The sequence below is a fragment of the Parasteatoda tepidariorum genome, chromosome 8 (assembly GCF_043381705.1).
Source record: "Parasteatoda tepidariorum isolate YZ-2023 chromosome 8, CAS_Ptep_4.0, whole genome shotgun sequence".
In the NCBI taxonomy this organism is placed as follows: domain Eukaryota; kingdom Metazoa; phylum Arthropoda; class Arachnida; order Araneae; family Theridiidae; genus Parasteatoda; species Parasteatoda tepidariorum.
In genome coordinates, this window is record NC_092211.1 from 78,009,812 (window position 1) to 78,028,647 (window position 18,836).

Sequence of the window (18,836 nt, forward strand, 5' to 3'; positions counted from 1 at the left end):
TTCTTTTTTGATTTTTTTTAAAATAATTTTAATGTAATATATCATATTTTTATTGAAAAAAAATTTTTTTTATAGGTCATTATTATTGAGCCATTCTTTGACTGCTATGAACCAATGACAAAAATGGCTGGTGGCGTGCCTGTATTTATTCCTCTGAGGCTTGTAAGTTTCTCAGGGGTGCCAACTATTATTATTTATCCATAAATATTACAATTTCAATGTTAAGACTTGGATGTTATGATCAAGTAATAAAAATTTTGGTGTTTGAGATTTTTTTTCTAATAATCAGTTTATAATAAGTTTTTTTTTTCCTCTTAATTATCAAGAGAACATGAAATTATGTTGTTTGCAACTAATCTGCGGTAAATTTTTCTACCATTTAATTTTACTAAAAACAACAAAAAAAAACAAAAATAATTTGATTGAAAAAAATAATAAAAAATTCAAAGAAATCTCAACTTCCTCCCTTCCAACAATATATTCTGAAACTTAATCATCTTTTCTTATGAAAAAGCAAGAGAACATAAACTCAAATTTGAGCGAGCAAAAAGGTTTTAGTAGTACATATGCAGGGTGATTAAAAAAAAGCAATAAAGACTACTTCTAATTTAACCAAAAGCCTGAATATTGATTCTAAGTAATCAATTTCATTTTTTAATGATTTCAGAATTGTATAATTTTTAGTTTAGTATGTTTATCTAAATGTTACTTTTTTTTATTTAATAGTAAATTAATGCATTAATTTTATTAATATTATATTATACCTTTATATAGAACTAAGAAGTATGTGCTTCTTAAAATAGCACTAGTTTGAATTCTGTAAATGCTATCTGTATATTTTTCTTTGTTATTCTTCTTCTAATTTTGATAGTTATTTAAAAATTAGCACCTCTGTCTTCTACAAAAAAAAATATTATTTTTTATTGTTATTTAACTGGAAACTTTCTATTTTCTTAATTATCATCTGTTTTGTTTTCTGATTTATTTATTTTTTAAAAATGTAAACCAGAAGAAGGATTTCATAATCAATTTTATCAATGCAGATAATTTAAAACATTTTTCTAAATATTAGTACGTGATTGAATTTTTAAGATTTGGCACTCTTTCACACCTAATAATTAAGGACCTAAGCGTTTGAAATAAATAAATAAATCATCATTAATTTCTTAGTCAAATTTTTGCAACCCTAATGTTGCATTTTTTTCATTACATTATTTATACGTTTTACGTGAATTTTTTAAATTCCTTATTTTTAGAGTACTACTTTAACCACTTTTCTCTATTTTAATGCAAAAGTGTCACCATTTATAACTTATTTATAAATAATCGTCTGTAAGTTGGTCCTAGTGTTATAAAAAACATTTGCTTATAATAAGTAAAAAATGTTTAAACATTTACTGCAAGTCTACGAAAGTCAAAGAAAAAATATATTGTTTCTTTTTCCTAACTCAACAATTTATAGAAAAATAGACGATTTTTTTATCCATTTTTTACCTTTTAAGAATCCTTTGATTTTTGTATTTTTTGCCATAGAAATTAAAACAAATTTTTAAAATTTGCATTTGTTAGTTCTAATAGAAGATCTTATTTTTTCAGAAAAAAAGTAGTGCAAATGTTTCAAGTGGTGATTGGTATCTTGACCCAGATGAGTTGGCTTCAAAATTCACAAGCCGTACAAAAATGATAATTGTTAATACTCCCCACAACCCCTTAGGAAAGGTAATTTTGCTTTAAAGTATTCCTAACTGTACTTAATAATTCAGTTTTCTTTCAATTTTATTTTAATTATTTGAGTGGTAATTTTATTGACTATATATACTTATTATAATAAACATGCATTGCTTATAATAATTCTTTTTTTCTGTAGTTATATAACCTCTATGTTACATAAGGAGTTACATAACCTCTAGTGTTTCACGCTTCAGAGAAATATTTTTTCACTGGTAAAAAATTAAAACAGAAATCTTTAAAATTTACTGAATATTTATAAAACTTTAATCAGAATATTGGAGCAGGAATGCTTTTTATATCTGCTTAAATCATTTCTATGTAATGGTGCACAAAATACTTAAAACTATAATTTATTAAAATATTAATAGATAGGGATGTACCAGATAGTGATTTGGCCTAATACTGAATATCTGGCTAAAAAAAATAGGCCGAATAGCATTTTTTTTTTTTAGAAGAAGAAAAAACCTTTATAAATATTTTTTATATAGAAATAAGTTTAGTCATTGTTGAAAAATAATCAAAACGTAGCTGTTCTATTGTTCTGGTGTAAAGGTAAAAGAACTTTAATAGAAGTATTTAAGATATTTAGAAATATTTTAGATAAAAGAAAAGTAATAATGACTTCTAGAAAGAAAGAAAACTACTAAAGTTTTAAAGTGGAAAAAAAAAAGAAATAACAAAAAAAAAGGCTCTTAATTCTGAAAACAAAGCTTTAATGCTGAAAATATTTTACGGGAAAGAAATTATTCATAAAACATTAAAAAAGATGTCTATCAGATACACCTTTAAAAATGCAGCCTTATCGTAGAAATGCTTATAAAAAATACAAAAGCAAAGCAGGAAAAATAAAAATCTATCTTTATTTTTGCAAGAAAATTATAAAGCTAAGCATTTCAGTTTTCCAATTACTGTGATTTCAAGAAAAAGTGAAGATTAATGTCTAATAGGAACCATCCTAATTGCCACATCATAATAATATACATAAGTTTTTTGAAAGAAAAAAAAAACTTATTCTTAATTTTTGAACAAAAGATTTAACATTAAAAATCTTAATTTAACTTTTTCACATTGGCGTATTTTTAGAAAGAAGTGACCATATGCGAATAACTTTCATTAGAAACGGTGTTTAAAAAATGCTGGCATCCTAAAACCGCTGATTAAAAAAATTAATAGAAAAAGTTAAAAGAGAAGCAGAGAAAAATTGTTCTTAGTTCTGAAATATAACTTTAAGGTTGAGAATCACAATTTTCTATGTTGCTAGTTATCTGTCTTACCATGCAAGAAAAAAGTGACAATGAAAGAATAAAGTCTATTATAAAATGCTCCTTTAACATGCTTTGCTTAAGTTAAAGCAGAAAAACAAGCAAAAATGAAACAAAAAAGTTCTTAATTTTTAAAATACAGTAGGGAACCGATTATCAGGAACGATTGGGACCATCGCTATTCCGGATAACTGATTTTTCCGGTTTTCTGAATCGCTACAAAAAGCCGTTTTTTTTATTGTTAAACCCAACTAAAAAAAAATATTTGGTAATAATCTTAAAAAGAAGGAAAAACTATGAAGTAATACACTAATGATTATTTCCAAAATTATTGTAAGGTAAACATCTTTCAAAAAAGAAAGAAAAATGCTAAAATTTTATGAGGAAAAACAACAACAAAAATTTTTTAAATGGCGGGAAAATTTTTTGAATTTCGTTCCAGTTTTTTGGTTTTCCGGTTTTCTGAATTCCGGATAACGGGTTCTGTACTGTATGAAGTGTTGAAAAGAAGAAGAAATTGACTTACCTAAATGCAATTAAAAAAAGAAAAAAAATTAAATTGCAGAACTCATGGCTCCAGTACAAAGTAATCTAGTTTCAATGCTTCAAATTTCACTTTTCCAAGTATCTTTCAGAACATAAATTAGCAAGTTTCAGAACTTAGCAAATCTGAGTAAAAACTATTTCTAATAATATATTGTAAAAAATAGATTATTCTTTATTAAATCTATAAAAATTTCCCCCAAAAAAAATATTTGTCGAAAAATAACTTTCCAAATAATACTTTGCCAAATATTTAGCCTCATGTTCGGCAAAAAGGCAGATTGCTGAATAGTAGCCGAATATTCGTTACATCCCTATTAATAGATTGCCTTTGCTACCACTAGGAAAAATATATTCTATAACTATGGAGGTACCCATGCAGCAGAGATAAGTATTAATTACGTGAAAATAACGTTATAATGCCACAAGGTTAAAAGCAAAAAAACGTTTCCACCGAACGTTTTATTTACGTTTCAAGTGGTAGTCTCGAATCCGTTAAATAAACGTTAAAATTTGGGTTATTTTTAACGCAAAATTGACGCTTTTTTGCCTCTAGTTTGACTATGGTGAATTTTGATACCAATCTTTGACGTTAATTTAACGAAGTTTGTTTCTTTTTTATCGTATTTTTTACGCTATTTTAACTAAGTTTTTAACGTGAATTTTCAGTTTTATAAGATCCGTCTTTTTCACCATGAATATTTACGTGTTTTTAACGCTTATTTTTATTAAAATAACGCACATTTAACGTTATTTTAACCAAAATACAAACGGATTTAATCCGTACAATTTACGTATTATTATCAATATTTTTAACCCTTATTTTGAGTTAGGTGAATTAATAAACTTTTCGCGTAAATTTAACTAAATTAATTTCAATTTTAACGTAATTTTAATTTTTTTTAACTAAGAAGGGAAGAAACCATTCCGTATTTTAATGTTTACGCTGCACTAAAAAATATAGCATTTAAACTTTTAATTCTTATCAAACTAAAACTAAAATAACGCAAAACAGCCGATATTAATGCTTTTTTTTAAGAATCCTAGAAAAAGCTTTTTGTTTTTAATCTCATACTTTTTGTAAATTTTTACAATTCAAATTATAACTCAACGAATAAGGAATGCAAATCTTACTACCTCTTCACAGCAACATACTAGTTTATTTACGAAGTTTCATGTCTCTCAGGAATTTTTAAAATTTTTCATGCCTAAAAGTTTGTAATATAAAGAATTGGTAGGAGAAAAAATTACTCAATACTTACATGATTTTCCAAACCCCTATGGAAAAAATATTTTTTTTTTTATAGTTTAAATTAATAATTAAGAAGTCTACTGCTCTCCTTAAATCCATGTTTCCAAATTGCTTGCTTGAAATTATCTACTCTTCTGGAATGCTTTTGGGTTNAAAGTTCGTCTTCTTAAAGGTGTGAAGTAGTTACTAAATTCCAAAGTAGTTGCTTGTAGTCATCTTTAAACACGTTTTGAAATTATGAAATTAATTAATATTTAAAAAAAATAACCGGTTTCTGAAAAAGAAAGGGTATGCAATTGGAGTTAAAATGAAGTGGAAAAAAAAAGCAAAAATAAAATCACATTAATGTTTTGGTTTTGTGGCATTGTTTGTGTTCTTTTCACGTTGTTTTAAATTTATCCAAATATCAATTTATTGCTGTATGTTATTAATTATGTTTATTAAAAAGAGGATTGGAGATGGTGTAGAGTGCTTTTTACATCATTTGTTTTTCAATTTCTATGCATTAAACGTTCCCAAGTAAACATTATTTTACAGCTTATAATGTTTGACATCTAGTAACAATATTATTTTTTGCTTGAGTTGTAAACTACCTTTCTTATTAATGATTTTTCACGATTGTACAGAGTTAAACCTATCTACTAAAAAGTAGTTTGACCCTAGATCTATACAGCTTACTGGATCTATGCAGCAATGTCTATAAAGCATGCCTGGATTTATACAGCATGCTGTTCCTATTATGCAATCTATGTCTGAAATCTTTACAGCAATAATGCAGTACGGAAAGAAATGTTAAGGCAACTATTGTGTCTAAAAAATCAGATATTTATCTTGCGTTGAAAAAAACAAAAAAAAATCTGTACTTAAATTTTAAATTATCTTAAATTTTAAATTATCTTGTTAAATTAATTGTTTAGCGTCTTAAATGGTGTTTTGTACCTTATCATAAAAAGATATTAAATCACAAATTCTATTTCAGATTCGCAACCAGAAATCACACTTTTTGGGAGGAAAGAAATGTCCCGTACGTAAAACCGTATCCCTTCATTGGATCACTCAAGGACAATTTTCAGAATGTAAGTTCAGTAATGGTTTAAACTTTTATCTCGTTAGTTCGTCCCTTTTTTGGGACGACTGAGAAAACCAAAAAAAAAAAAAAAAATGCATTAATAATCATATTTATTGATAGATAAAACAAAACATTTTAAAACAATCTAGGGGCACTGTCAGTTTGTTTTGTTTTTTCCACTGACAACAGAAAGGCTCCTGTTTGTTTATAGACAGTGTGTCCCCTGAAGAAGTGCTGTCTTACAGACACACATATATTTTAATTTTTACAGATATAATGTTTGTTTGAATTTCTAAATTAAATAAAGCAAATTTAGTTTTAGCTGCTTTAGGTGCTTTTCTATTTTAATTTAATGTTTTAATAGTTTATTTACTTCTTTGTCTCTTTTTTGCTTTTGTAAATTGAATTCATTTTCTAATTAGACTTAAGTTACTATATTATTTCTCATTGAAAGCTTTAACAACGAAATTCATTTATTTTTTTAATATAGGTTTTCAAGCGCGACGAACTGTTAATGATTGCTGAACTCTGTAAAAAGCATGATGTTATTGCCCTCATGGATGAAGTATATGAATGGTTAATATTTCAAGGCAATGAACATATCCGCATGGGTAATTTTTGTATATGGATTTATTTTATATGATGTAATAATTTGTAGTCATAAAAACACTAAACATTTTAAGACTAAGTAGAAAATTTGTTTAGTTTTTAATATTTTATGTTAAATAAAAGCAGAAGTTAAATTTTGCACAAAACCAATTTGGTTATCTTTGATTGTGAAATCCTCTTGCGTAAAACAAAATTGCAAACCTGCTTCACTTTGTAAATAAATATTTTCTAGTAGTAACAAAAGTTAAGTTGTTTTCAGTTAAGTATTACCACTACATATCAAAAATTCAAAGTGTCATATGAAATTTAGCTTAATTGCAATTATCTCGTGCTCACTCTGTTAAAAAATAAACATAATTATCTATATTCTACAAATTTTGCTATTGAATTTGCTACCTACTTTTGCAGAAAGCGGAGCAGTCCATTGGTATCCCTGTGTAAACTCTAATCAATAATTAAAAAGAATATTTACAAAAAGTGTCCTCTTTATTTCAGTATAGTTTTTATAAGTTTTACCTTAATAAATAATGTATATTAGAATTATATTATTAAACTTGAAAAGTACTATTGTGATGGATTACCTTTCTTTTAATTATTAAATTTGTGACACATTATTTAATAAATAATTCTGTAACTTCTTAAGAACTACCTGTTTTATTGGTATTTAATTTTTTTCTCTAGAAATATTAGAGTTTAAATACTTTGAAAATATTTTAATTCATGGACGTTTACTACAAATAAAATCTTTTTCAATCAAAAGTTCCAGTTATTTTATGCCTTCAGAATATATAATGTTTATGAAGAGAGAAAAAGGTTTTAGTACTTAAATTATGATGTGTAACTACCAATAAATATTCCTCATCCTCAGGGATGTTTCCCAGACCGTCGTCAATAACCCATTGTGCAGCTCTAGTGCGATGTTAATAAAGTATCTACCTACCAATAAATATTTGTAAAAATAAATATAAATTTGTGGTTAGATGTGACCTACATTTACCGACTGAAAATATGAAATTCAACAACATTTGGTCTTTTTTTAAGGAATTAATAATTAGAATTAAAGAATTAATTCAAAATATTAAACAAATAGTTATTTTATTAAATTACAAAGTGTTTAGAGAACAACATACAGTTCATTTGCACTGCATTATTAAACTAAGTATAACAATTATGTATAAGAGCTCAGATAATGTAATAAATAGAGACAGATGACTACTTGGATACTCTAACAACAAGTATATCAGTGAAGATGATTTAGATATGCAATGATTTATATTCTCTTGGTTACTGAACTTTTGTGTTTCAGTTTACCATGTTATTTGTACTTTTATATACTGATTTTGTGAATATGATTTATTTAATACCATGTGTTTAATATTTGACCTTTTAAAACATAAAATATTAAGTTGTAACGCGTTAATATTTTACTGTAGCAAAATTATACTTATGATACTTTATATTAAAAACTTTACTAAATATGTTATATTTTTGACTAAAGATAGTCAGATAAAAGGATGTCCATGCTTATTTGCCTTTTTTGTCCGACATTTTCTCCATATTTTGAAATTAACAGTCTTCAAATTAGAATTAATTTTTAGAAAATACATTATGCTGTACAATGCTCTACATAAAAAGTTTCGCAAGACATAAGAAAAACTATTAATATGTCTAAGGTTTATTAATCAATATGTGATGTAAAACATCAAAGTGATTGTTAATCGTTCTTAAACTTTTATTTTTTATGTTTTTTTCTAATGTCTCTTTATTACTTCTTTGAATTAGAAAACAGTAGACTCTAGAGCATTTATGTTTTACTATGTCTTCCAGTAATTTTATGTTTATTTTTTAGCAACCTTGCCTGGAATGTGGGACAGAACTATCACCATTGGTAGTGCAGGAAAAACATTCAGTGTCACTGGTTGGAAAGTAAGTTATTATTTTAGATATAGTAGAGCGCCGATTTACCGGTTTGTCCAATCATCAGGATCATACAAGAACCATATGTTTTTCTCAAAAGAGTTTTTTTTTTTTTGCAGAAAAGCTTCTTAATTTTTCACAATATCTATAAGGGGTTGAAAAATGACTTCTTTTATCCCTTGATAATCCACTCACTGACTGCTTCCAGTGATGCTTAACTTCGATGTTCTACTTGGAAACTTTACACTCAGTCCCATGTAGGACTCCTTCTTTTTACTAAAAATATTTCAATAATCAAATCTCATATTAAACTCATAGTTTTCTGTTTGAAGTATATATTTTTAAAAATCTTTAAAACATAATACTCAAAAGTAGTTTAAAGTGGTCATTTGTAACTATTTTTGATTACTTGATTGTTAAGCTGTTCTACTAATTACTCAACTATTAAGTTTTCCAAATCTTTATGTAATGTGTGTGCTGTATGGTTTGTATAAAAAGTTTTCCTATCTTATTTTTCTTCAGGAAATATAGTAGACACTTTTAAATTCAAACTTTAAAAAGCCCATCGATGTGTGTTTTTTGATTTTTAAAGCATCAATCTATGGTCTAATTTAGAATTTAAACTTTTGAAGCAAATACTTTGAATCGTTTGATAATATTGTCAATAGTTTGTTTCTGGCAATAATTAAAAAGGAAACTTATCGCATGTTATAATATCATATTATAGTTTTATTTAGTAAGAAGACAATATTTTTGTGTTAATTTAGAGAAATTTATAAGCTATCAAAATCTCATGAAATTAAGAAGAAAAAAATAGTAATTATAATTTTTTTAAATCAAAAAATTTTTAATTAATGCAATTGCCTTAAGTTTTTTTTTATTATTATTTTCTATGCTCTCTAATATTTCTAATTTGATTATTTTCTTCCCTCAATTTGTGAAATTACTATTAAATTATATCATTTAACTCTTTTGTTCACTATATTGTATCATATTTGAACCAGTAATTACACAACATTACTCTAAACACCTGTTATTTTTACCAAATTATAAAATTTTGAAATTATAATTGGGGTTAAAAAGTTGCTTGAATCTGTACATTGTAGATAAATGTATAATATTTCCTTCTTATATCTTTCGAACTTTTCTATTTCTTTTTTAAAAAAGTATGAAAGATTATAAATGCATCATGTAGAAATTATTAGCAGGTAAATCTATGAAAGAAATTCATTTAAAATATTCCACTTTCTTAATTAGTATTGTATTTTTATTAATTAGGCTGGTTATAGCACTGAGAGTTTGATCATGAGTCTTTAACTTCTTTTTTCTGTGTTCCAATGAGCTTGTTCGCTGCCTGTTGAGGTAACTTTTTTAGGTACAAATTTTATTACTAAATTTGGTATTTCTTTTTTTAGACCGGTTGGGCTTATGGTTCCGAAAAACTCATGCGAGCTTTACAACTTCTACATCAAAACTGTATCTACACTTGTAACACACCCATACAAGTATGTGCAATTCATAATAAGCTCATACATATACTAATATATTTTAAATTTTTAGTTTCAAGATGAATAAATTGCTTGTATCATCATATTTTTTCCCCACTGATTGAAGAGTCTCACTCACATAGATTTAAAAATTCTCAAATAAAGTCATTTATCTTTGTTAATAGATATAAAATCATTTTGTGTATTCTTGGCTTACAGAACACATAATTTTATTTGAAAAAAATTTCATTAAATCTTTCTTAAAAATTTTTTAAGGTAACTGCAAAATGCTTTAGATCTGCCTTTGTCTTGAAAGTTTTAAATATTTTTAAAAAAAATCAAAATTAATTTGAGATATTTTTGTAATTTGTGGAACTACCTCATTTATTTTCTCAAGGTAAAAACATAACTATCTAAAGTTTTTGCATTGTTATGTTAAGGTACAAAAGAATGTATAACAAAATTTTTCAGTATATTTATTTAAAAGAAAAATTTGTGAATAATTTATATTTAAAAATTAAATAAAACAAGCCTGGGGAAATTATTTAAATTTTAGTCATTGTTAAATTTTTAATGGTGTATGGGAGCGCAAGTTTAAAATAAAGCATTGGTAGAGAAATATAATCATGTATTACTAAGCATGTTCATGTATGATTACTGTAATTATCAAAAATGAATTTCAGTATTAAGGTAATGAAAAAGGAAACAATAAAATATATTTTATATGCAAATTGTGAAAAGAAATTATATGTTGATATATTTGACACTTTTTTTTTTATCGGGTTTCAATTATCAGATTCCACAGGTAAATGAATCAGTTAATTTTGTGGTTTTCTCTAGACTTTTTTTGTAGTTCTCTATAAAAGTTGAGTGTTATGGCTATATACAAAGAGAAGTAGAGCACTCTGGCAAGAACCCATTCAAATATTGTATCGGAATGTTTTTATATTCAACAAAAATATGCAAATTACAAAACCTCCAACCGTGCTCTTGTAAGAAAATTGAAACTACCCCCCCCCCTTTTTTTTTTCTCCCTTTGATTTGAACATGCAAACTCTTTTTAACAAATTAAATAAAAGGAGTAGGGGGAAAAATCAAATAAAATAGTCAAATTTCGTTTCTTCCCTTCCACTTAGTGTAAATTAATATTTTTCACTTCAGAATTATTAAAATTCATTCTTAAAGTTAACTCCGTACCTGTTTGTCAATAATTGATAACACTGATATAAACTTTTAAAAAGAATTTTACTATTATATGGTAACTACTCGGTATGTATAGAATAATTTTCAAACTCTGTTATAAGAATTTTTCTATATAAAGACCTGGCATAAATGTGATTTAAATAAAACTACTAAAAATTAAATTGCATAGTCAAAAGTTTGTATAAAATTTTGTGATAAAATATTTGCATATCATGTGCCCTTAAAAGTCTGCTAAAACTTATCTTTATAGTCAAACTCAATAAATTATTTAAAATTACAAAATAATTTTATAGAGTTCTGTTTGAGATTTAAAATATTAACTATTAGTGCTACTAATTCAATTAACGAAAACATGTTACAGGAAGCTGTTGCTATTGGATTTGAAACAGAAATCGCCCGAATGGAAAAGCCAGATAGCTATTGGAAAGAACTAGCTGAAATGTTGGAAATTAAAAGAGATAGAGTAGCCAATTTCTTATCTGAAGTAGGCATGTCTCCTACGATACCTGAGGGAGGCTATTTTATGATTGCTGATTTCTCAACTCTTGGTAATTTTTGAAATTTAAAATACTAACTAAACATTTTCATTCAGAGAAACTATATATAGTATGGATATTCCAGATTACTCAAATTCTTTTGCTATAATTTCTGGAAATTATTGCAAACATTTTTAATTATTTTTCCTTACCAGATCTTTAGTTTAGGCAGTTTATTCTGGCAGGTGTCAATCAAAAGTAGAAAAAATAGAAAGCAAGAGATAAGATATAGATCTTAACATTTATAGTGAAATGTTAGTGTTAGGTTTCATGAACAAGTTGTCTCAGTCCCTAAATTCTCATGATAAACTAGTTCAGATTGTTATACCTTAACTATGTAGTAGTGTTTGTATTTGTTACTGTGTACTCTATCCCAGATCTAATATCCATCGACTTCATTCAATCCTATTCCTTCATTAAAATTTCACTTTTTATGCTGTATGTTTGCTTTATTTTATTATTTCTTAGACTCCCAAAGAAATGATTTTAAGTTGTTTTTTTTATTATATAACATAATGGTACTTTTTGGTTTTTGGAATACAAAATGTACACTAACATTAATAAATAGAATGCAAAAACTTCCTTATTAAAAAAGTAGTGTTCTAATATCAATAAGAATCTTTGCAAAAAATTAAACACTTTTTTTAAAAAATTTAATTGCTTTTTAAAAAAAAAAAAATTTACTTTAATAATTAGTTTATGAAAAAAAATGTCAAGTAGTTGTCAAAATTTGTATAATTACAAATCTTGCTACATATAAAAGCTTTACTCATTTGGTTTGTAAAAGTATAGCAGTTTAGATCAATAAACTGTTTCATACCGAAATGATTGTATTTCGTTTTCTATATTGGCGATCGAAATATGCTACAGGTCGCACATAGTCGAGCTTTTTACCTATGGAAACTCTAGCCATGCTCTCAAAATTAGCTTGTTCTTAATCATAGTAGTAAGCTGTATATTAATTTCTGTCTTGATTTATAAACCAATTAAGAAAATTTAAGCTTGAAAACTATATGGAACTCAAAACTTTGTGCTCAATTTAAGGATCTTGGAAATTTTGAAACATATTTTTGATTATCTAAATGCGAAAAATATTTTGGAAAAGGTAAATGTCTTAATGCATTCCCATACATCTGAGCAGAAGAGAGGGAGGCTCAAGACACAAAACCGGTCTCATCTTACTGTTTGAATTTCCTTTGTCCTACAAATATGTGTCTAACTATGCTTCATCCTAAGAGGCTCTTATTTGTACTTCATTTACATTGTTTAGCTTTATTCCTACTTTGCAACACAAAGTATAGCCTATGTTCATATGGATATTATGAAATTATGTATTGCATGTTAAGCCTATATAATAATTTCGTTACTTTAAGGGTTTATTTTTTTATTTGTTTGGTTTTTTTCCCTATAGGTGATAAAGTAGACCTCAGCAATGAAACCGGTACCAAAGACTACAAATTTGCTAAATGGTTATCAAAAAATAAGGTATGTGCTTTTATTTCTTTGTTTTATTGTTTATTTTATGAAAAATGTATACAGTATGACCTCATATCAAGTTGATAAGTAAGTAATATTTCTTGCTTGAACATGAAGAAAATATCAAAATGTGTTTGCAAAAATTTTCAGTTAAAAATCTAAACTCTAGAAAGAGAAATATAAAGTACAAAGCACTTTAAGTATGAAGGTGAACATTATTGCCTGAAATCCATTACTATGACCAAGCTATTAATCAATAGGGATCAAATATAGTTAACCTTTAATTATTATTGTTGTTGTACTTGTTTTCAAGTTATATATTAGTATATGAAAATTGTTCTAGTTAAGAGTTAAAAACGTTCCAAATTGTTGGTAAAAAAGATTAAATTATGTTAAGAGTCCCATATTTTTGGTCAAGAAAACTGATTTTGAATAAACCTACAAAATTTTATCTTTATTGTTAAAATTTCATATTTATTTTGCTTATTTTATAAACATTTAAATCATATATTGTATAATTAGTTTATAAAGTTTCACCCTTGAACATAGCCTTATTTTTTTTTCCGATGAAAACTTAAATAAAACTATTATTAAATCTATGGTTAGTTCATACTACTTATTTACGAAAAACTATACATTTATTGAAGTAACAACATAACAGTAATATTTCTAAAGCATATTTCTTTTTATTTAAGAAACTGCAAGGCATCCCACCAAGTGCCTTCTATGGCGATGAAGATAAACATTTGGCTCAAGATTTAATCAGGTTTTGTTTTATAAAAGTAAGTAACTGATGATAAGTGAGTGAGTTTGAGGAGATATTTTTTATAATTTATATTGCTAATCCTTTTTATCCATAAATCTTTAGTTTCAGCTATTAGAAGTAAAGTTTTAAAACGAAATTCAGTGTTTTGACAGCCCATGAAAAGCAAAGGCCTACTGTGCCCATCCCCATTTTTTTGTCCTTGGGTTTTCTGAACCAGGAACAAAAGTCTTGTTGGGTGGTCAGCCGAAATCGGAATTCTCTGTGTTTTGTCCCTTACACATGCTGGGTACTCATTTAGTCAAGGCTAGGTTTAGTTTAGGCTAAACTTAGCCTTGACTAAATGACTTTCTGCCTGGCCTGTCTGGCACAAGTGCCTGAAGCACTACTACTCAGCAACTGGGCTTTTAGAAGCAACTGGGGGTTTTAAAATTACTAATTTTTTCTCTAGTTTATCAATTCAGTTTTTCTCTCTGCTAAGTTGATTTTATTGAAGATTTTTTAAAAGATAGTTTTAAGAACTTAAAATACAGTTAATTTAATATTAGAAATTTAATCATTAAACCCTCTACCTATAAACTTTATATAACAATCACTTTTTTAAATATTAAATTACTGCAACAATTACTGAAATTTTTAATTTGTATTTGTTTTGACAATTGTTCAATTTTGACTTTTTATCCTTCTTTGTGTATATTGTCTAGTATTAAAACGTTAATGAAAATAAGAAATCTGCATATGGATAATTAATTAGTACTGCTGAACTTTGCAATTTTTTCTGTTCTTTACTCTAAATGTAATATTCAATACATTTATAACTTATTTTTATCTAACATAGTTACAGAATATTATTTCTATGTTCTGGACACCTCCTTCAAACATGAACTACCCATATAAGATTTTGTTTAAGATTAATTCCTTTTTCACTGATAAAATTTTGAAAAAGAATTACTTATACGCTTTTACGAATTTATAATTTTCTTTCCATCAGATGTAACTATAATAATTATGGTAATTAAATTAATTGTAAATGTGCTAACAATCAGAGATAAATAAATAGCAAATTTTATCACCATATATGCAGCATTTATCTCAGTCGGTAAAAATGCCATGCTGCTTTTATAGTGGCATTGGTCCATTAAGGATTAATATTTCAATTATTTTTGAGCTTTATTATTACATATTATTTTTAATTAAATTGTACCTTAAAAATATTGTTTTGTATTGTGAAAGTAATATAAAAAAATTCTACATTTTTTTATTTTAACTATTCTAACTTTTAGTTTTATCTCTGATTTCAATAATTTTTTTCACATTCAAAAAACTGTTTACAATAATTAAATTCTACGTAAATTTTGCCTTTTGCAAGTTAGCTGCTTTCGTACTTATTACTGATTTATGTTATTGTTCGTAAAAAATAAATAAAAACTTCAAAACTTAATTGTATATATATGCTTAGTAAAAATTCTGTATAACAATATCAGCAAAAAGAAATAAATAAAAATTAATACTGTCATGGGTATAAAGATTTTTTTTTTACCCGCACTGTATAATCTATATTAAATTATCTTTCAATTACCATTCTTAATATTTACTGTAAAATTTTAACTTATAATTTTACCCTAGCATGTTTTTTTAAAGATTACTCCAGACTAATTAAAATTCTTATTTTAAAAAGTTTATTTTTCACTGTAAACATTCCTTCCATAATGAGAGGAAGAAATTTCACTGTAAACATTCTATTTGCTGCATTCTATTTCATGTTGCTTTAAAATAACAACAACAAAAGAGAGAGAGTAACAAAAGTGTCATAGAAAAGTTGTTCCTATTAATCTTTTGCAATGAAACAAACTGTATAAGCTGTTTTCTAATTTTTAATTTACCTTATGTACACCTATCTTTCAGCAATTAAATCTATCTAATCAGTCATGCCTATTTTACTCCTATTATCAAAATTTGTCATTTGCAAAATATACATTAAAAAACTTGATCTATACAAAAATTAAAAAATTTCAGTAAGAGCAATTATGTGAAATGCATCTATCTATTCTACAATAAAGAATTAAAAGTTTATTTTAATATTTTCCCTCAAACTCAAGGTTTTCCCTTTGAATTCTATAGTATTCTTAATGTATGCCATATTTTTTTGAAGCTTAAAAATTTTTAAATATATCCTTATAATTTTTTGGAGAGGAAATATTTAACAATTTATGCATTTAAATTATTTAATTTTGAGTATTTGTTTCAAAAATGGAAAAATCATTAATGAAAGGAAATGAATGAAATGTAAAGTTTATAATAAATTTGAACCATTTTTATTGATAAACAGATAATTAATACTTTAAAATGTGTATTTATTATTTAAATGCATTTATATAAAAATATCAATCTGTATAATAAATCATAATTCTTCTGATAAGGATTAGGCAATCATCGTCACTTCTTGCTCATTAATAACTTTTAGTGTTTTGTGATTATATTATTTTTCAAAAAAAATTTCTCGAATTGTATATCTTATTTATTTATTTAATACTTTGACTAACAATGATAACTATTTGCTTTTCAGGAAGATTCTACTTTAGAAAAAGCTGAAAAAATAATCAATGATTTGAAAAAATCACTTTAATTTATTTATAATATAAATTGTTAATACATATTATTCAATAAGTATTTTTCATGTATTAAATTTTATACTCAGATTGGTTTGTTTTATTAAATTATATTTTGCAACAAATCTGTGTTATGTTTTCATAAACCTTGATTCACTGTTATTTATATATGTTTGTATGTTTCACATAAAACATCAATGAAAGCTTTGAGGCAATGTAGTGATAGACCACATTTTAACTGTTCCTTAGTAGTGTTTCAAGATAGGTACTTCAGATTTCCAAATTTTCTCTAATTGATAGTGCATTACGATCACATACTAAATGTACAATTTTAAACAATTAGAAAATGTGGCTTATCATAATGTGCCAAGCCTTTCAATGAGGTATTATGAATTCCTCTCAAAGCTGCTTTTTTTTTTATTAGGAAAGAGTATAACCTTTCACTTTATCATGTTTAGAGTTACCATATGGTTTTTGTGGAGGGCGTATGTATAAATAAGACACTGTTTGTGCATAAAAGAGACCCATTGCATGAAAATTGAAATGTTTTATTGCTCACATTCAACACTTTTTGTTACATTACAAAACCACAAAACTAGAATCTTAAGAAAATGACAAAACACACATTTATTATAAATAAATATCAAGAGTAATACAAGAAAGAGCATATTATTGCTCTTAATATACAGCTTGGAAAATTATGTTTCTTATGTTATTATTTCAAAATTTAAATGTGATTAATTTATAATGTCTGAATGATAATTGAGATAGTATTCCTTTAAGTGTTTAAGCAAACTGAGTTAAGTCACTTGAGAAGTAAATAAGTCTTGAGTTTTCACATTTTAGTTAGGTTGAAATTTCTCCTCAATATGGTATATATGTATGGCTGAGGAAAAGTGTTTTTCGGCAGGAAAAATACGATTAAAGTGACATCTTTAAAGTGTTGCTAAGGCTTAGTAAACCTCAAAATTAGAAATCATCAATTATTAGTTATTGAATTGCCTGTTATACAATTATTGACGTAATGCAATAAATTTTAATTCAAAATTTTTATAATGATTGTCTTGACTTTTTTTTCTTTGGATCTTTGTGTTACATTAAAAGAAAATGCAAGTTTTTAAATTAAAATTTGTATCAAATGACTTGCAATGTCATATTACCACAAACAATGCGTAATTCATTTTAGACTAACTTAAACGATATCAGAAGTGCAATTTACCAGAACAATTGCCCATATTTTATATGGAAAAATTAGTATTTTTGTTATAAATATTTTATGAATTTTTTCCATGATTGAGTTTTTAATAAAACTAAAGTATAAAAATTTGCTAGTTTGCTATAAAAGTATGCTAGTTTTTCATGTTAAATTGATTCACTAGGGAGGAAGTATATATGATAGACCTAAAATATTAAATTGTTTTATTTTTATTATGTTATTCCGTAAAGGTATAATTATAATGTAACATATTGTTGTGTTATTACAACTTGTTGGTATTCTAAATTAATATTTTCTAAAATTTTTATTCTTTATTTACATTTTTATGGTTATTAAATATAATTTGCAAATGCCAATCTAAATTTCGGACCTTTCGTGTTTTTAATATATATTTTTATAATTGACTGCTAAGTTAATGTGCAGATGTATAAAAAAATTTAATTTTAGTATAAATATATATATATTTTTTTTTTTTTTGGAAATTGTTTTAGATTAGTTACATATTATACAGCTATAGGAAATAATTTATTTTGTAAAATAATAACTAGTTTTAGCTATTTATTCAAATAACTACGATTTAAAATTAAGTCAATTTTGAACACAAAGTTTTGAATTAATTGAACTGTAAGAGAAATTGTAATTTTGGTTAAACAAAATTATTACCATTCAGATATTTAAGAAATTTTATTTCATTTTTTGGATATTCTAGACTTTTAACGCAGCTAGAGTTATATTAAATGTTTATTTTAAGAAAAAATTTTGTACTAATCATACTTAAAATTGTTTAAAAAAAACTATGCAACATTTTTTTTATTTTTCAAAATTAAGTCAAGATTCAATTAAGTATTCTTAGAACATGTATTTTTATTGGATAAACAATTATCCATTATTAAAACCTAAAACAAAGTAGGATTTTAAAACAAACTTTTTGTTATTATTAATAAGCTTTCAGCTAATTTTATAGAGGGAAATATTATTCCATAATATCTTTTTCCTACAGGAATTTTTAAAAAAAAAAATAAGGTTTTCAATTTTTCAAACCTCAAAAATCTATTGACATGTCAATTTTTTACCTATTCTTTTTCAATATATTTATGTTTTAACTTTATTTATCAATATACTTATGATATAAATTTATTTTTAATAAATTCTATAATTGTTGA

The 18,836-nt window shown here is 25.5% G+C and overlaps 1 protein-coding gene across 8 annotated transcripts in view; it reads left to right on the forward strand.

The window, feature by feature from the left end:
• The window catches only part of LOC107438209 (Kynurenine aminotransferase), a 32,884-nt gene extending 16,302 nt beyond the window's left edge, over positions 1-16,582 (forward strand). For all 8 annotated transcript variants that reach the window (XM_071184257.1, XM_043053522.2, XM_043053521.2 and 5 more), the window contains 9 exons: positions 76-162; positions 1,597-1,719; positions 6,348-6,468; positions 8,316-8,392; positions 9,799-9,888; positions 11,435-11,621; positions 13,021-13,094; positions 13,781-13,867; positions 16,415-16,582. In XM_071184257.1, the coding sequence (XP_071040358.1) occupies positions 76-162; positions 1,597-1,719; positions 6,348-6,468; positions 8,316-8,392; positions 9,799-9,888; positions 11,435-11,621; positions 13,021-13,094; positions 13,781-13,867; positions 16,415-16,474 (906 nt within the window). In that variant the 3' untranslated portion in view covers positions 16,475-16,582. The remainder of the gene's footprint in view (positions 1-75; positions 163-1,596; positions 1,720-6,347; positions 6,469-8,315; positions 8,393-9,798; positions 9,889-11,434; positions 11,622-13,020; positions 13,095-13,780; positions 13,868-16,414) is intronic.
• The last annotated feature ends 2,254 nt before the right edge of the window (positions 16,583-18,836 follow it).